Genomic DNA, 19,794 nt, shown 5'->3' with positions numbered 1-19,794 from the left:
CTCAAAAACAATATAAAATCACGGTCCATATCCCAGTCGATTTAAGTCTAGTAAAACTAACCGTGAATCATTCAAAACTGTTGGTTTAAAAGTAGCCCTAATAACAGAAAAGCTGACGGAAAAATGTCTGAGGTACGGTACATGACAGAGGCGTCCAGAAGACTACATTGTGAAGGTAGCGCTCGAGATACCAACGGCGGAGCGAGGAAGTGGAAGACGGCGTGCCACCCGGCTGACGATTCAGCAATATAGACGTCGACCTTGCACTAAATCGTGCAGAATGGAAGAAAAGAACAGCAAAGGCCGACCTCAAGATACCAACGATGAAGCGAGGAAGTGGAAGACGGCCTGCGACCTGGCTGACGACGGTTCAGCGAGACCTGAAAGATCGTAATATAGACGCCGACCTTGAGCTCAATCGTGCAGAATGGAAGGAATGAATAGGGGAGGCCGAACCCAAGTAAATGGGAACAAGGCCTAGCAAGATGACGACTTCTTCATTCCGCTGTCATAGACAAATAAGTAAGCATAGAGTGCTCACTCCATAGCGCTGTTGGCCTAGCGGTAAGAGCGTGCGACTTTCAATCCGGAGGTCGCGGGTTCAAACCCCAGCTCGTACCAATGAGTTTATCGGAACTTGTGTACGAAATATCATTTGATATTTACCCGTCGCTTTTCGGTGAAGGAAAACATCGTGAGGAAACCGGAGTAATATCAATAAGGCCTAATTTACCCTCTGGGTTGGAAAGTCAGATAGCAATCGTTTTCGTAAAAACTAGTGTCTACGCCAATTCTTGGGATTAGTTGCCAAGCGGACCCCAGGCTCCCGTGAGCCGTGGCAAAAATGCCGGGACAATGCGAGGAAGATGATGATGATCAATGAATAATTTAGGTAAAAATATCGTTATTTATGGAATGGGGAGTTAATTATCAGAATGGACCACCAAAATTTTCATTGCTTATCGTAAAAAAAAGAAAAAAACATACTTAGAATAGAAAGTACAATGCTCTAGAGCAGAAACGCATAATGTTGTGTACACTTTTTAGAACAACGACGGATTTTTTAGATGAAAATGAAAAATAAATTATGGTGTAACATTTTAACACTTGAAACCATTACAAACTGCACGATCATCCTCACAGAGACGACTCCTTTATCAAAAAGGCCACCGATAATTACTAAAGAACCCTTGTCGTGATAGCTTAAGTGTAACATAATAGATTTGATAAGGCACTCATAAGTCAGCACTGCACACGGGTTTGTTTATTGTTAACCCGTGTGCAGTAGTGCCGACCGCAAAACAGTGGAAATATCAATGTCGTAAGGGACATTATGTTATGACGACGTAATGTAAGCGACTTCTTCTTCTTTTAAAATATGGCTTCCATCAAATCTATGATGATTTTGCCAATGTCAAGTTTCGTTGTAAGTTTTAAGTGTGCTCGTAGAGCATGACGTTGTTCGGTAGTTGCTTTTAGTAAAGAGATAGCTGGACTTTACTAAAAACCACGATGGATTGCCGGATGTTGATTAAAACATGGTTAAACGCGTTTCAAGATTAGTTTTTCATTAACTGTACACTTCCACGATAGTTCACTGCATAATAAGCTATCAATACTACACTTTGAACAACATAAATGAGCAAAACACAAAAAAATATTCTCGAGACGTCTTCGCCATCTTGAATCTCAACGACAACCGTAAGCGACTTTATGTCGTCATAATGTAATTCTTTGACATAATGTCAAATAAAGAACAGTATTTTTTTCTTTCGATCTGTGTAAGAAAGACCTAGAGAATAAGAATATAGACCCAACGACGACCCGGAACATATAACTGGAGAAAATTGATTAGGAGAGCCGACCACAAATTTAGTGTACCTATTTAGTTTAAGATTATTTTAGAGCGCACCGCCAACAAACTGTTTCACAGTTTGGCGAAACATTAAATTAAGGTACTTACAATACTGTATTTTCTTTGTTCAATTTTTAATAAAAAAAAAAGAAAAAAATGGCATAATGCCAGAAGAAGAAGTTGTAAAGTACTAAAAAAGAAAGAAAGATTCCTTTATGACATCATAGTAATTTGATTGGTAGTATACAAAAAAAAACTTGAAATTAATATATCATATCAGTAAAGGATTCGTCTTATTACGAATTTTAAGAATTCGCATTTTGGTTTTTGAGTCTCCTGTTTTTTTTTTTCGTGAAATCGAGTTTCCTTGCGATGATATAGAGTATCAGCTGTTTTCCAAAATGATGTAATGTATTTATGGCATGATATTGGTTTATTTGGCATATAGCGTAAGGGCTTTTAATAAAAAATTAATAGCTATTATCACTCAATATATAAAACACTTGATAACTAAAAATCTCTTCATTCACCACTATTTCGTCTCGACGTCTAGTTGACAATCACCGCACTGATAAAGTCACACAAATAACGTAAAACACGTCGATATACTTTGGTCGTGTTCTAGAAACTGGGTGATAACAACTATCACTATGTAAACGGTTTATCTTAGAGATTATAAGTCGTCGATTGCAGGTCAAATAACAAATTAACGGGAAAGTGGGAATGGTTGGTAAACTAAATCGTTACAGACTGTATCATCTTCCTCGCGTTGTCCCGGCATTTCATAGGAGCCGGGGGGCTATGGCAACGAATCCCAAGAATTGGCATAGGCACTAGTTTTACTACCATCTGATCTTCCAACCCAGAGGGTAAACTAGGACTTATTACGTTTTTCTTCACCGAAAAGTGACTGGTAAATATCAAATCATATTTTGTACTTAAGTTCCGAAAAACAGTTAGGTTAGGTACGAGCCGGGGTTGAAGTTGAACCCGCGACCCCGGATTGCAATTCGCATGCTCTTACCGCTAGGCCACCAGCGCTCTATCTAATCGTTATAGATCGTATAGTTGGTGAAATATCATTTCCATTGATTGGTCATAAAACTTTATCTTTACGAGTACATAAGTTTTTGGCAAAAAAAACATTTTTGATACAAGCTTTTATCGCTGACTGTACTTTTCTTTCCACAGGCAACTAATACTCATCGAGCCAATTCTAAAAACCCGAACACACGATTAGGTTGCGTCGTTTTATCGCAGAGTTCCTATATCCACCTCTTGTCTCCATCATCAGATCAGCTCGATGGTACCATAATATTGCATTGTCACCCGACTTACATGTGTATGCAAATTTTCAGCTTCATCGGAAACCGGGAAGTTGATCAAATTTGACCCGTATATACATAGGTACATGTTTATATATAGTAATAAATGTAGTATACCTATATATATTAAATATTTGTAGTGTATTTTATTTTAGTATTTTATTTTATTTTTGCACCACCCGTTACCTTGATTACGTTCGCCATTTCTCTATCTGAAGGTTGTCTGGAAGAGATCGCTGTTTAGCGATAAGTCCGCCTGTTGTTACCTACATATTTATACCTTTACATACTTTGTACCATTTTTTTTTGTAGTGTGCAATAAAGCATTTTATTATTATTTATTATTACATTGCAAGTTAATAAAAAGATTAAAAAGCTTGTAAAAAAGGACAAAAGAGTTGTGAAGTGCTTTTGCTGCACATCCCATCCATACAGTTGGAATAACTATGGCTCGGAACCGGTTTATAAAATAGTGATATATAACGGTTTATTTAAGTTTTACTCCGAAATTTCATAATAACGCGGACGTTCAAAGAACTTTACCGACGAGCGACGACGAACTTTATTGTAACCTTGATAAACCGGTTTATTCGAGCGACGAGAATTGACGCGATAGCCGACGGCCGGCGGTGTGCCGCGTAAACAAAGACACCATACGTAGGAATAAACCGATTTTTATTGTTCTAAACCGGTTAATCTGACAAGAACTTCATGAAAATGTTCTCTTAAAAACCGGTATCGCGCATTTCGCGCATTTATGTGTTTTTGCCTACTTAGATACTACCAATTTTCATTATTTATTTAGGTTTTATAGTAAAACAAAATATTATTTTTGATGACTTGTAGAAAAAGTATTCTATACAATAGTGATATAATCAAGCTTTTCAATCTCGTACCTCACTTAGGCAACTCAGCAAGCTTCGTTGCCTAAACACTGTACTCGGCTGAAAAGCTCTCTATTATATCACGATTGTTTAAAACACTAATTTGAGGTTGACTGTACATCTTTAATTAGAAATGCCCAGGTGCAGAAATCCGTAGCGGTATTTTATATCAAACGAGTAATCTAAGGCACGTGTAAGCCATTGGGAAATCAGATAAAAACAATTATTGATTATCTTCAGAACGGTGTTAATTAGTTTGCGAAAGACTGAAGGAATATATAGTAAATATCACCCATGATAAACGATCATTATCGGTTGCGCCACCGCTCCAATTCGCGGGTGAAAGTCGCTGTGGTTACCGAACGAGGTAAAAGCGAGCTCGATGCGGTCTGGAGCTGATCATGCGCACAATTTTAAACTATCTTTTATGTTTTTCAACAAAAAAGAAGAACTGAGTACAATATACACCGTGGGCCAGTCAAACCCGAAAGATATATATTCTTGACCGGTGGCTGAGTGACTCAGGCACCTGCCGCGATAGCAGAGGACGCTGGTTCGATTCCAGCCTGGGGCACTGGAGGCCTTGGTCACTTTTTCTTAGTATATTACAGTTTATAATTTATATAGTAGTGTTTCTACTTGAAATAAAAACAAATTAAAAATATTTTCTAGAAATAATTTAATTTGTTCTAATACATCTAATAGTATAAATAGTGTTTAGTTTTAATTTTATAAAATGTATATGTATATATTATTAGTCTAAGGTATTTGTAATACTTGTTGCCTGAATCAAAATATTATTTAAATAGGAGTAAATAAGAAGAGCCCTTCTTGTATGTATTCCAGTTTCACTGTAGTATAATTTAATTTTGTTTCGTAACAATGATTAATTAAGTAGGTAATGATATTCAGTGAACCCGTACTTGACTTTTATTGAATCTATTCCGATTTGAGTCGCAATACTTTTTATTCAACGCACTATTTTTTTTATATACTACGTTGGTGGCAAACTAGCATACGGCCCGCCTGATGGTAAGCAGCCTCCGCAGCCTATGTACGCCTGCAACTCCAGAGGAGTTACGTACATGCGCGTTCCCGACTCTAACACTCCGCATCCTCGTTGAGCTCTGGCGAACTTGCTCACCGGCAGGAACACAACACTATCAGTAGGGTCTAGTGAAGTGTTATTTGGCTGCGGTTTTCTGTAAGGTACTTCCCCAGTTGGTCTCTGCTCTAGATCTGGAATGACATCCGCTGTGCTGTGCCCTACCACACAAAACGAAATGACATTCAGAATGCCCGTACCTCTCTTGTGGACGTAGTTTAAGGACGTACCCGGGTCCAATTATTGAGTTATAAGGTCTACCAAGTCTACCATTTAACTGAAGAGGTTCATAAGTAGATTAATATGGTTAAGCATGGATTGGCGCCTATTTTACCATGCTGACAATTGACGCCTGGGTGCCAACGTGCCAATCGTTAACGGTCCGTAGCGTAGTCATCTCTCTCTACTACTCTTCTATATTAGTGCGACAGTGACAGTTTTTTTATTATTGTATCTCCTTGGATTTCACGGGCCTATAAATCCCGGTCTTTTGATAGGCTTGCGTGGGGATATAGATCCAACACGTAGAGGCCCCTTGGAGAGCTTTAATGTCATGTATAACGCCTGCTACAATCCGTTCACAGGCCCAACAATAGACACCCATGAACCGGTCGCAGCAGGCATTGGGACTATTGTAGAAAAAGTGAACAGTATAACGGTCTATGGATTGAAGTTTGGGAGGACAATGAGACTGAGTTATTGCAAAGAGGTCCGGACACCTGCCATAACAATGTTTTCACTAGTTATCGAGGCAGGCGGTGACTCGCCGCCCACTAGATGGGCCCCTGAAAATGCCGTCGTGAAGACGACCAGGAGCAACACCGGTGTGAGCGGCTCAGGGGTGTCGAGAGGTGTACGCCGCTTTCTACCCAGTGGCTGATAACAGCCACTGTGCCAACTCGCGTCTTATGCAAGTTTTCACTTCCACCCCTGGAGCATTTAACTCTAACGACTCCTCTCTGGACGGCCAATGGAGGCAAGCCAAAGCTGAGAGTCCTGCGGGTCCCCTTGGAGTCTACTCCGACCGACGAAGACACGCCGGAGACGGAGACCCTGACCGACTCTCGGGAGTACTCGGGTCCGTAGGGGTCGTTACTCCCCAACAGCTCGCCACAAGCTGCCCTGCGGATTTTATTATTATTATTATAGGACATTATTACACAAATTGACTTAGTCCCACAGTAAGCTCAATAAGGCTTGTGTTGAGGGTACTTAGACAACGATATATATAATATATAAATATTTGTAAATACTTAAACACCCATGACTCGGGAACAAATATCCATGCTCATCACACGAATAAATGTCAAGACAGTTGCCTTTCGTTCGCTACGGACCGACGATTGGCATGTTGGCTACGCAACCTGACACTGACAATTTTGAGTACATTCCGTGATAAGTATAGATAGTAAGTAGTTTTTAATTGTCAATGTTAGCACGATGTCGATTTCTGTGAGACAATAATATTTTTCGCGATTTCTGGGTCTGTCTCTTGGTAATCTCTATGTTAATTCTTTTCTCTCTTAAGGTTGTCTGGAAGAGATCGCTCTGTAGCGTTAAGACCGCCTGTTGTTTACCTCTATCTTCATCTATTATTATATGTGTTTCCATGTACATTTATTCTGAGGTTGTGCAATAAAGAGGCAGATTACAAGGCGTATTCAAATTTTAGTTATTCGATCTGTTTCCGATATGATACTGATCTGTCAGTGTCAAAAGTTACATTTCTTCAACCAAAAACCCCACTTTTGACGCTGGCAGATCAGTATCATATATGGAACAGATCGAATAGGGAGCGTGCATGAACTGTAGGAGGCAGCACAGGAGCCGTCAGATTTTTGGCGCGAGGCGTAAATGTGATGTTTTTTGTTCCGATGTAGCCCAAAAGATGGCAGAACCTCTACTATTCACAAGAAAACACGTGATGTGTACATGTGCATGTTTATTGTTCCGATTCAGGCCACAAGATGGCAGACCCTCCAACGCGCACGGTCCCTATACCTAAAATTCGATGATGATGATTCGATTCGATACGCCTGGTAAGTCCTGCCGGCAATGCAATCAAATCACTGCGCAATATTGGTCGATTACGATGATGAGCTTCCGGAATACCAGAACGCACGTGATACCGTTTGCCGATTTTACCATCGCTAATACACCGATAAAAAAAGGTCTTGAACCAAGGAATATTATTTGTTTCACGAACTTCTCGAATTTCGATATGAGGAAACTCGGAAATAAAATGTCTTGTATTATCTTGGGCCAAGAACTATTTTTATAACTCTTATAATAATTAAAGAATTTTAAAAAAAGAGGAGCATAATATACATTAACATGCGTAAAAATAAATAAATATTTGGGGACAATCTTACACTGATCTAGCCAAACTAAGCAAAGCTTGTACTATGGGTACTAAGCGACGAATGAATAACACATGAATTAGATAAATACATACTTATATACATGGAAAACACCCATGACTGAAACAAATATCTATGTTCATCACACAAATAAATGCCCTTACTATAAGATTCGAACCAGGGACCATCGGCTTCATAGGCAGGGAGACTAACCACTAGGCCAGACCGGTCGTCTATATAGTTAGTTAATAAAGAGTGCAGCTGATAGTACATAAGAGTTGGGTAAATACGAAGTAGATAAGATATTCTACTTTAGCGCGATAAGGGCTAATATGTGGCATAGTGACTGGTGGTCGAAAGGGCTATACCACACTACATATTAAAGAAAATTAATTGTAGTAAAGAGGTATTCTAACAAAAAAACGTGACCCTTATTTTGATATCCAAAACAGATGGCGCTGTACTGCACCGTATGTTTTGTGGTCACTGAATTGTCAAACGTCAACTTTTGACAGAGTTACCGCAAAATGTATGTAGCTGTACAGCGCCATCTCGTTTACCTGTGAAATTCGAACAACGAAATTGTCTTAGATCTTACCCAATCAATGTATCTTTGATATTAACGTCTCTCGTAAGTTGGCGTCTAGTCGACTCTATGGCTGCTGCTCAACGCAACGTTGACGCAACTGCGAAGCGACGCCATTTTCCATAGCGCTGACGTTCAAAAGACGTTACGTTACGTTTGTTACGACGCTAGTTTAACGACCAGTCCGGCCTAGTGGGTAGTCACCCTGCCTATGAAGCCGATGGTCCTGGGTTCGAATCCTGGTAAGGACATTATATATTAAGGACAGTATTTGGGTGATGAGCACAGGTATTTGTATATTATATATATCGTTGTCTGAGTACCCACAACACAAGCCTTCTTGAGCTTACCGTGGGACTTAGTCAATTTGTGTAAGAATGTCCCTATAATAATATTTACATTTAATTTAGTGTGGGGTGGCCATAAGTTTGAACCCCGAACCCAATGAGTTTCGTACAATCGTAGCCAGAGCACTTGACAGCCTACTTAACGTTCAATTGGACAAATGCTTGCATTTACATGACGCACAGTTCGGCTACCCAGCTGACCTGTCGACGGAAAGTACGACCGTTTGTCTAAAGAACACTGTTAAGTACTATACACGGCGTAAAGGGGCCCAATTGATAACCAGTTCGCCGGACGATATCGGCCTGCCAGTTATTCGGAAACGCTGACAGACCGATATCGTCTGGCGAACTGGTTATCAATGGGCCCCTTGAATTTTGACTTTGTAAATTACGATTTACATTGACGAGACAAATTTTCCCAGAGAGCTTACACGTTTATTTAGGTAGTGGTAATAGTGACCGACCATAGAATAGTGTCTGCTCCCATACAACAAACATAACTTTTTTGCCGTTTTTATTGGTACGGAACCCTTCGTACGCGAGTCCGACTCGCCCTTGGCCGGTTTTTTATATACCACGTCGATGGCAAACAAGCATACGGCCCGCCTAATGGTAAGCAGTCACTGTAGCCTATGGAGGCCTGCAACACCAGAGATATTACATCTGTATGTTAATGAACTTATCGATGCCATGTGAACAGGGTAGCATTCAACAACATAAGCTATGCAGATGACATGGTGCTGTTCAGCTCATCGGTGGGCGGATTTTTTTTTATAAATATTATACGGACATTGACCATCTTAACATATTTTTGACATTCAGAATAATGGCCCCCAAAAACAGCATAATGACGAGTTTAAACACTAAGTAATAAAGTTAACGAGTTTAAGAAATAAGTAAAAAAGTTGAAAACTTCTTTAGCGGCGCTGTGCAGTTTTTATGATGGGGAAAAAAATGTTAAACTCGCGACAGGTTACGTGACCGACAGATTCGTCAGATTGAAAATTCGTAAGACGGACACGTGACCTGATCGAAAAACTGTTACAATGTCATTGAAGCCAGTAGACCGCAATGAATGAATATTGTATTTTACCACATAAATGTAAACAATACTGATAATTAAAGCAACTCGTGCAAAATTATTCCCTAACCATTCCAAAATATCAAAAATGCATAACGTTAATATTCGTTTTCACTTCTGCCGGCACTCCCGGAGTGCAATCCGTTGTTTTTTTTTTAATTATTTAAACTGTTTTGCGTAGTCGGTTCTTTTTTGTTGAAAATTAAAGAATAAAACGCTACTTAACTATAACTAAGTGTTTTCTAATCTCCATTAACTTCGGGGTATGACTAAGTAAATTTAAGGAAACTGAATGGCATAGTTTTTTGTATTCTCTTCGTTTTAGTTTTTTTTATTGTAAAAAGTAATTAATAGCGTCATTGTAACCCGGGCCTTATATTTAAATCCACCAAACAATTGAAAACTATGACATATCAATTCCATTTCGAATATCGATCGTCCGAGATAGTACTTGTGTTAAGTAGCAAATGTATAAACATATACTAAGCATTAAGCAATAATCAATATGTCGGTACAGTCCCTAAGGCACAAATATAAAAAAAAGATATTAATTGATTATCTCCAAAATGGAATTAACTAGAATACCGGTTTCTTTGAGACAGTTACTTAATTTCAGCTCAGGAATGCACCCTTGAAATTAACGGTCTTAAAACACCTTGTTTAATACACGGGTCAAAGACAATATTTTATATGCAGATCAGACACTATCAGAAAGTATAAGATTAATTTAAATAAAAAATATTGTTCCTTCGTTGCATTTTTTGGCAAAAAAAAAACTAAATGAAATTCCCTTGGCGCCCAGCTTTCGTTTAGTGACGAATATTTTCCTTTTTTATTTATTTGTGTTGCTACAATTAAGCCGATGGTCCTGGGTTGGAATCCCGGTAACGACATTTATTTGTGTGATGATGATGAGCACAGATATTTGTACCTGAGTCATGGGTGTTTTCTATGTATATAAATACGTATTTATCTATATAAGTATGTATATATCGTCGCCTAATACCCATAGTACAAGCTTTGCTCAGTTTGGGACTAAGTTGATCTGTGTAAGATAGAAAAAAAAATAAGATGAAAAAGTAAGATGTCCCCTATTTTTTTTTCTACATAACTTCTAGTCATTTTACCCCTAATTATAAACGCATTATCTAAGACTTTTTATTATTTTACTATAGACCAGCACCTAATCCTATATACCTATTCAACATTACGATCAACCACACAATTTTAACACCACAAATAATAGCTTATAACACCACAAACTTACAAACATATCAAGAACACAAACACAATTCACAAATTTCCGAGCTAATTTCGAAATACGAATCGAGACCGTCGAAGTTCGACAACTTTCGCTTCGGGAAAGCGAGACGTGGTAACGCAGCGAGCGAACGACGGAACTGAGGCTGTAGGCCGTGCTCAATGGAAGTAGAGATGCGCAGAGTCGATATATCGATAAAAAACATACATAGATTTTGGCAAAAAAATAATTTTTGGTACAAGGTTTTATCGCTGACTACTTTTCTTTCCACAAGCAACTAATATTTATCGAGACAATTCTAACAACGCCTTTAGTGTCTGCGTGAACTCGATCGCATTCCCTCTCTATCGCACCAATCCATCAGTTCGAGCGAGATGGACTGCGATCGAGTTCACGCAGACGCTAACGTCAATGACAAATACCAACTCGTGGTAACCGTGTAGGTAGGTATTACAATAGCAACCGTAAATCGATAAGGTGAGGCGACCATTTTAGTTTATGAGAACATAAATGAAAGATGTACGGGTCTTTAATATAGAAAAATGTACAAGAAAAGTAAACCAGTATTTTTTTAACACTCAGAACTCCTTTAGCCACCCACACGTCGAAACTTGCAAAGATGAATGCAATTTTGATTTGTCATACTTTTTATAGGCGGAGACGGAGACCATTTTATAGGCGGAGATGGAGACCTCTTTATAGTCGGAGACAGAGACCTTTTCATAGGCGGAGACGGAGACCTTTTTATATGCGTCTGTGGGCGGCTAGGGGATAATGTTCATATTTCTGATATACATCGTAATAACTCTAATTCATCTCACCTACAATGCGAACAAAACTTCCGTGAGACCCAGACATTAAATATATAAAATGAACGTACATTAACTTAAATAACCGGTATTTATTTAACTTTGATGAGATGCTATAATAATCAGATAGCAAAAACTTGCAAAACCGGAACATGACAAAATATCGACAAATATACAATCGTCACATCACTAAAACTATTACGCACAACCCATTCAAGCACTTAGCCATTTCTTACAATCTCATACACATCTCACAAGGGAATATCAACTCTATTATAATTACCTAAGCTTCTAATTTGCTTAAATTAACCTAACTACATAACTCTACAATATCAAGGTGATTTGTGTCGTATTGACAAATCATTAGAGTTGAAAATGATTTGTTTGCTGAAGATCCTATTAAGATTGCGATGTGATATCAAAATGATTGTCAATTTTAAACATAAGTAGCTAAGACTTAAAATGGTTTGTAATTGGGTAACTAGTTTTTCTGTGTTATGGTATGATAATATAAATTAAGGTTTTTCTGTGTAGAATACCTACTGCTGTTTAATATCTGCGTCGGGAGTAACAAGAAAAATATTTCAACAAAACATATACCTGTGAAATATGTAACTGTTTTTATTTATTTTCCAAGCTTTTATTTAACTTGCAATGAACCTCCAGATTTTTATTTATTTTACAAGCTTTTATTTAACTTGCAATGAACCTATGTATATTTGTTCGAGTCAAATCTTGCAAGTTAAATTTGAGCCACTTCCCGGTTTCCAATGAAGCTGAAAATCTGCATACATATGTAAGTCGGGAGATAATGCAATATTATGGTACCATCAAGCTGATCTGATGATGAAGACAGGAGGTGACCATAGGAAATTAGGAACTCTGTGATAAAACAACGCAACCTAATTATGTTCGGGGTTTCTAGAATTGTCTCGATGAGTATTAGATACTTGTGGATAGAAAAGTACAGTCAGCGATAACAACTTGTACCAAAAATGATTTTTTTGCCAAAATCTTGTTAGACTGTTCTTTTAATACCATCGACGAATGTGGAGTTCAAACCTCGATTGTGCTGTATTCAGCAGAAAAGATCGTTTTCGAAAAAAAATGCAAAAACCTTCTTCTTCCTCGCGTTGTCCCAATATTTTGCCACGGCTCATGGGAGCCTGGGGTCCGCTTGATAACTAATCCCAAGATTTGGCGTAGGCGCTAGTTTTTACGAAAGCTACTGCCATCTGACCTTCCAACCCAGAGGGTAAACTAGGCCTGGTCGGGATTAGTCCGGTTTCCTCACGATGTTTTCCTTCACCGAAAAGCGACTGGTTAATAACAAACACATTCTTTTTCGGAACTTATGTACACACGTACATAAGTTCCGAAAAACTCATTGGTACGAGCCGGGGTTTCAACCCGCGACCTCCGTATTGCAAGTCGCACGGTCTTACCTCTTAGGCCACCAGCGCTTCCAAAAAAAATGCAAAAACATGACTCAACATTCAGTCACGATCAATATCATACACATATAAGACGTTGCATACATAAATAGGTACGGTGCCCTATTGATTTTCCGACAAACAATACGCCGATTTTCGATTCGCCGACAACGATTCGCAGACGGGTTCTTTACCCGAGTAACGATTGGCAGAATGTCATTACAGTTATTAGTGTCCGACCCAAAACATGTTTTTTGCCGAAACCGAATATTCGTCTTTGGCTCTAGTTTTAGCCGAAACCGAAACATTTGTAGACATGTTAAAATCGTTAAAAAATAATCGTATACATGCATTAGTATATTAATATGTTTTCCTACTTGTTCCAAGTTTTGGTCTTTTTCACATAGTTTAGTTTCATAATTCGGTTCCCTAACATAAGTATCCACTTTCCTTTACAATTAGTAATTAGTAGGCGTGGAAGGAAGAGTGGGCGAAGGCGGCGACTGGTCACCACAAAAGTACCCAAAACCCTAGTCGGAAGCCGAAAGGCTTCTCGCTGCAGAGGAAATACTGGTGCCGCCTCAACAGAATCCGCACAGGTCATGGCAGGTGCAATTATATGCGTCACAAATGGGGATGGAACAGAGTCCGTTGTGTGACGGTGGCCTTGAAGAACAAACTACACAGAGAGACGTTTCCAAGGCAGCCCTGAGGATCTCAATACCAATTTGACTCCGGACGCGATCAGTTGGCTGCGTGGCATGGATGTCGACTTCTAATAAATAGATAGTATATTAATATTGCCTACAATGTTACGCCATACGCTTAAATAATAAATACAATTAGTATGGCTACTTGGTTACTTAAATTGGACCACCGACCGTACGAAGACGAAGTACCATTTCGTAAGGTTCGGCCGTTTTTGGCCGAAACCGAAACTACGGCCGAAACATTTTTTTTTTGGCCAAAACTGAAACCGAATCTTAGGCTTAGCTCGGACACTAACTTATAATTAAAATCATAGTAATCGATCACCAAATGACATTAATTTATAACGACACGGTGATTTTAACAGGATTTCCCGCGTCCGTTCCGATCATTAATTAAGGTACTTAAGGAAAATACGTTATTTCCATATTTCCAATTCGCTCCGTGCATGACCGTGGCGCCGCCCTAGCGGGTGCGGGACATATTGCTTATTTGGCAGTCAGCAGCAGCCAAGTAGTGATCCTTCCGGCCGATTTCAAAAACTAATTATTAGTTCGTTCGTTTTTTTAGTATTAGAAAAAAGGTAAACAATCTTGTCGTGTCTTTTTATTCAAGATGATTAAAAAATGCTTTCAAAAAATTAGTTTATATTACTTATATAAAGAGTATATTAGTTTATTTTACTTATGTAAAAGAAAAAAAAAAGCGGTGTAGGCCTAACGGTAAGAGCCTGCGACCTGCAATCCGGAGGTCGCGGGTTCAAATCCCGGCTCGTCCCAATGAGTTTTTCGGAACTTATGTACGAAATATCATTTGATATTTACCAGTCGCTTTTCGGTGAAGGAAAACATCGTGAGGAAACCGGATTAATCCCAACAAGGCCTAGTTTACCCTCTGGGTTGAAAGGTCAGATGGCAGTCGCTTTCGTAAAAACTAGTGCCTACGCCAAATCTTGGGATTAGTTGTCAAGCGAACCCCAGGCTCCCATGAGCCGTGGCAAAAATGCCGGGACAACGCGAAGAAGATAATAAATAAATGCCCATGGCCCGGGGCGGCGGGCAGCAAAGGGCGGCGCAGGTCCCACGTTTCTAGAGCGCCAAAAAAAATGCATTTTCATCACACTTGCTCGAAAAAGATCTTATTCCATGCAGGTGTACTGAAGGACAAAGGCTTATTTTATTCCCGCGAGAGTTATGGATTGTGAAAAAATAAACTCTAAATCCCTAGGGAGTCATAGCTTTCTTTTTCAATTATGTCACTTATTCATACAAATCTAGTAGCATCAATGAGTTTTCCTTTTTAAATACTGATGTTTATAATTAATTAATATTTTTGTTTATGTTTATAATTATTTAATTTGATTAATTTAACAGCCGTTTATTTTATTTTTTGCATAATATCAATCGTGGCTGAATACCAAATAGGTCTGTGCCTTCGATGCCTAACCTGCCCAGAAATTACAAAATGGCGGACGAATGTTAGATACGTCACCGTATTTAAGAAATATTTGGCTTAAAATTTAGTTTTTTCTTCGGAAGTGTGATGAAAAACATTGTGTGTAACTCTGGGGGTAAGAATATTGCAAACTCGGGTCTTTAATTCCCTCCAGCCTGCGGTTATCGGGAATTACCACCCTCGTATCCAAAATTTCACTTACCCCCCTCGTTGCACAATGTACTATACTATTTGTGCTTATTATAGGGCGCCAAATATTAAAATACATCTCTGCATATCAGTCTCTATTCCGTCTTAGTATTGGTTGAAAAACATGACGAAAAAACTTTAACCGGATATAAGTTGTTATAAGTTAGCGAGTAGTTTTGATTTTGACCTTCGAAAATATTGTTCTCACATTCATCAAAAACAGCGCCTACTTATAATTTAATAGCCATTATATTTGTCGTTAATTGATTGCGCTGACAAATGTGACAGGCGCTTTGATAACCAAATAACTATTAAAAGAAAAGCCTGTATAGGGCTTGGCAGTGAGTGAATCGTATTGGCGTGCAGTTTAAGAAAAACAACGAAATATTATCTTCACTGAGTATATTGATAAGCCGTGAATAAAGCACAGTTTTATTACAACTATCAAACAACGGATGACCACAATTAACTGGAATAATTTTAATGTACATGGAGAGAAAAATATCGATGCTTACAGTTCAGCATTTGAAAGGGAAGTACTATAGGTACTTATTTACCTTAGTAAGAAGCGCGACCGCCTATATCAGTTCTAGTCTACGTTTACGATCTGAACTCGTGTCAAATTGAAAATATTTACTAAAAAATGCAGTATAAAAACTGTGTACCCAAGGCTAAGTACAACTGGGATGGCCCAGTGGAGGGGCATATGATTACATCTATAGTTACAAATTTAAATCTAGGGGGCAGCTGCCCCCACGCCCCCTGCCTCTCGTAGTGCTGTATGGCGTAGCATTCTAAGTAAAAGAGTTGAATTCAGACTTATATTGTCTTAGCTTATTCTAATACTCACTTTAATGGCTGTTCGAGCATTTCCGTGGTTTCGCCTGCAACAAAATAAAACATATATTTCAAAAAAGTTCACGATGGCTCGGGCACGTAGTCCGGATAGGTGGAGATCGTGCCGTCTGGAGGGCGTACTTTGGAGTTCCAAATGGCCGAAGACTGTCTGGACGCCCGAGGTACCGCTGGAGAGACAAAGTGCAAAAAGACCTTAGCGAACTTGGCCCCGTCGACTGGACAGAAACGGCTTTGGACAGAAAAGCATGGCGTTTTTTGGTGTCGAAGGCCAAGATCCACTTCGGGTCGCTGTGCCACAGCACTTAATCAAAAATCAATTATAAGGTTGTACAATACAAACCAGAAACGATTTTTTACGATTCTCGATTAAATCTGCAAAGGCCACTTTTAAAAATTCAGACCCTTATAGGGTTAAAACGGGGTTAAAAGTGTTTTAGGGAAATAAATCAACACTGACGAAGTATACAACAGCTAGTCTATATATAAAACTGCGTCCTGACTGACTGACTGACTGATTCATCAACGCAGAGCCAAAACTACAAAAGCTAGAAAGTTGAAATTTGCACACTCGATTGAATTTATAAAGTGTACAAGAGATAAGAAGCGATTTTGGAAAATTCAACCCCTAAGGGGGTTAAAAAGGAGTTGAACGTTAGTATTGTGTTCAAGTTTTATTTTAACTAGAAACTTGAAACTTAGTGATAAAAGGTATTATATTACGAAAACAAAAGTCATTTCAGCGTTTTTGGAAATACATCCCCTAGTGGGGTTAAAAAAGGGTTGAAAGTGTGTTTCGGGAAAGAAGACCCACGCGGACGACCCAGCTAGTAAAGTAAAATGGCATAATTATAATAAAACATAAAACTAAAGTGAAGTATAATGGCATAATAGGCTTTACACCTCTTCTACTATCGATAATTATTTGCTTATCATAAATGATAAATGTAATAGATAACTTACACTCCGCCATGTTGCTATCTGCTTTTTACTCGATTCAAATCAGGTCCTCGCGTAACATTGTCGAAGGGCAATGACCTCTGAAACAAAGACATATATAGGGTACATACCAAAGTTTCGGTTTTGGAAATCATGTTTCAGCTTTCATCATAAAAAGATGCCATATTCACAAGGCTCGGAAACCTTAAATTTGCAAAACATTATCATGTACTTGGCGCAAAACCTTTTAATTTCGGTTTCAGTCGTAAAATCGTTATTTATAAACCGGTTTTTAAGAGAACATTTCAATAAAGTTCTTGTTAGATTAACCGGTTTAGAGTAATAGAAACCGGTTTCTTCCTATGTCGGTGTCCTTGTTTACGCGGCACACCACCAGGCCGGCCGGCCGTCTCGTCGCTCGTGGAATAAACCGGTTTATTTAGCTTACAATAAAGTTCTTAAAACTTTCGGGATATTATGAAAGTTCAGAGTAAAACCAAAATAAACCGGTATTTACCGCTTTTTTTTTAAACCGGTTCCGAGCCTTGTATAGTATATTTTGTGTGGAAGATCAATTATCAATATTATCCTTCTCCAACGAAACTTATTGACTTTACCACAGGTTTCACAAGTTTTTAAGTACTCGCAATGTTCATATATAAGTAAATATGTAGGTATTTAAAATTTGCTGATTAATATATGTAATATCTATATATTACATAACAATAGCCTATAATAAGCCCATTAAGGATTTGCTTGTCGAAACACATCAACAGATTAGTTATCTTGGCCGGATTACTAAATCTATTGGGATTAACACATTCACTGCCGAGAGCACACTAGGTGTGTTCATTTTTAATTTTTTTGGAATGAAGTTCCTTATCGGATGGTTGGCGGATGGGGGCTAGGCGAAAAAAGTGTAAGATTTTCCCATCACGGCCCTCTTTTGTTTAAAATCTTTCTCGTAATAAATATTAACGTAATTTCACCGACTTACGTATATCCTATAGTAACGCAGTTGGCAGATAATCGCTTAGAAACAGATGGTAACAGCGACAATCCAGGTTTGATCCCCGGATGTGTATGCAGATATTACTTTTTGTATTTTTTTTGCACATGAATTTCATATTTTTTATTAACTAAGCCAGCGTGAAGCTCTAGCTCAGCGTATCAGTTTCAGCTTGTACAAGAATGTTTTCTTGTGTTTCGTTGTTCTTCCTACCTGTAAGCCACACATCTGACATTGATTTTGTTTACTTCTCTTTTTGTTTCTTAATACATTAATGTCGTAGATATAAATAATGTATATGTAAAACTCTCATGTAAACATTTGGGTGTTAGACTGTAAGTTTATGTTGAAATAAATAAATGAAATGAAATGAAAATACATACTTATATACATAGAAAACACCCATGACTCAGGAACCAATATTTGTGTTCATCACACAAAGAAATGCCCTTACCAGGATTCAGTACCAACCAGGCCAGACCGGTCGTCAATTTTGCTTTCTTAACATAAGGACCATTCAATCTCACAGCCTATATTGTGTCCAAAACAATTAAAAATATCAATATTATAAGTTTAATCTGTCCAAATTATGACAAAAATCAAATCAGTGATTAAATTAATCAGCAAGTAAAATGTAACAACTAACAAATCAACATTGTGTCTGAGAATCCATCTGACAAGTATCTAAATTTTATACAGCATATTGATGTAAAAAATGAATGGTAGGTTTGACTTACACAGCTATAGAATTTGTGGCATTATATATAAAAACAGGCAATGTGGTTTTGAAATGTGATAAAAATCCGTCGTCCGTTACGGTTGGAGTCCGTCACCACTCACCAGTGTCAACACACTAAGGTACTCCCCAATGAGACAAAGACAAACTATACTACAACATTTACAAATGAATACGCATGTATTATCGAAGAAGAGCTACTCACAAGTTATTCAGGTCTCAGATTACGCTATTGTACTCTAAATAGGGCATCTAAACCTCTTCAGCAAGCACAATTGACGATAAACAAAACATCCTACATACGAAAACCACTTTCTAAAACACGCACCATTCACTAAACACATTCGAATTTCGTTAAAACTTATATCGATATAGATCACAAAGAGTATTTTTATGTCATTAATATTAAATTTAAGTGTAAAATTCTAGTTTTGCGAGCGGAAAATCGCTCTAACCTTTGACAGGAACTACCTCAGAAAATTCCGATTGTCACTTTTACTTTTACTAAATCCTGTAGACACTAAATACGTAATTAAAAAATAAATGTTTATACATTCTACTTAACTATAGACTAAAGAGGTACTATAATCTTAATTGGAGTAAATGTAAGATTCGCAGAATATTAAGATCTAACAGCATCTACCTGTCCGGTGCCAAACGTCAAAAAGCGTTATATTTTTGCAAGATTCATTCGGCAATGTTAAGGCTTGATTACGGTCACTGTTTTTAAATTTTAAGCACTAAGTAGTAAAATTAGTAAGTAAATACCTAATGAAAGTTTAATTTTTAGTATTATATAATATAGTAATTAATTGAGTTCTAAAACATTTCCGTTCATAATCGTATGAATTCATAGA

The 19,794-nt window shown here is 38.1% G+C and overlaps 1 protein-coding gene across 5 annotated transcripts in view; it reads right to left on the bottom strand.

Moving 5' to 3' along the window:
• The window catches only part of LOC133533049 (copper-transporting ATPase 1), a 100,465-nt gene extending 80,948 nt beyond the window's left edge, over positions 1-19,517 (bottom strand). For 2 of the 5 annotated variants that reach the window (XM_061871971.1, XM_061871972.1), the window contains exon 1: positions 10,811-11,139. Coding sequence is in view for 2 of the 5 variants with exons in the window: in XM_061871975.1 (XP_061727959.1) it covers positions 16,249-16,282; positions 17,217-17,226 (44 nt within the window). In the remaining 3 variants the exon portion in view is untranslated. Of the gene's footprint in view, positions 1-2,385; positions 2,823-10,810; positions 11,140-16,248; positions 16,283-17,216; positions 17,294-19,142 lie in introns of those variants that run through there. The other 3 variants (XM_061871975.1, XM_061871974.1, XM_061871973.1) reach the window with 3 other exon arrangements.
• Positions 19,518-19,794: the final 277 nt, after the last annotated feature.

Source organism: Cydia pomonella, chromosome 28 (assembly GCF_033807575.1).
Source record: "Cydia pomonella isolate Wapato2018A chromosome 28, ilCydPomo1, whole genome shotgun sequence".
Taxonomy (NCBI): Eukaryota; Metazoa; Arthropoda; class Insecta; order Lepidoptera; family Tortricidae; genus Cydia; species Cydia pomonella.
Note: the sequence above shows the minus strand (reverse complement) of the source record. Positions and strands in the feature narration are given on the sequence as shown.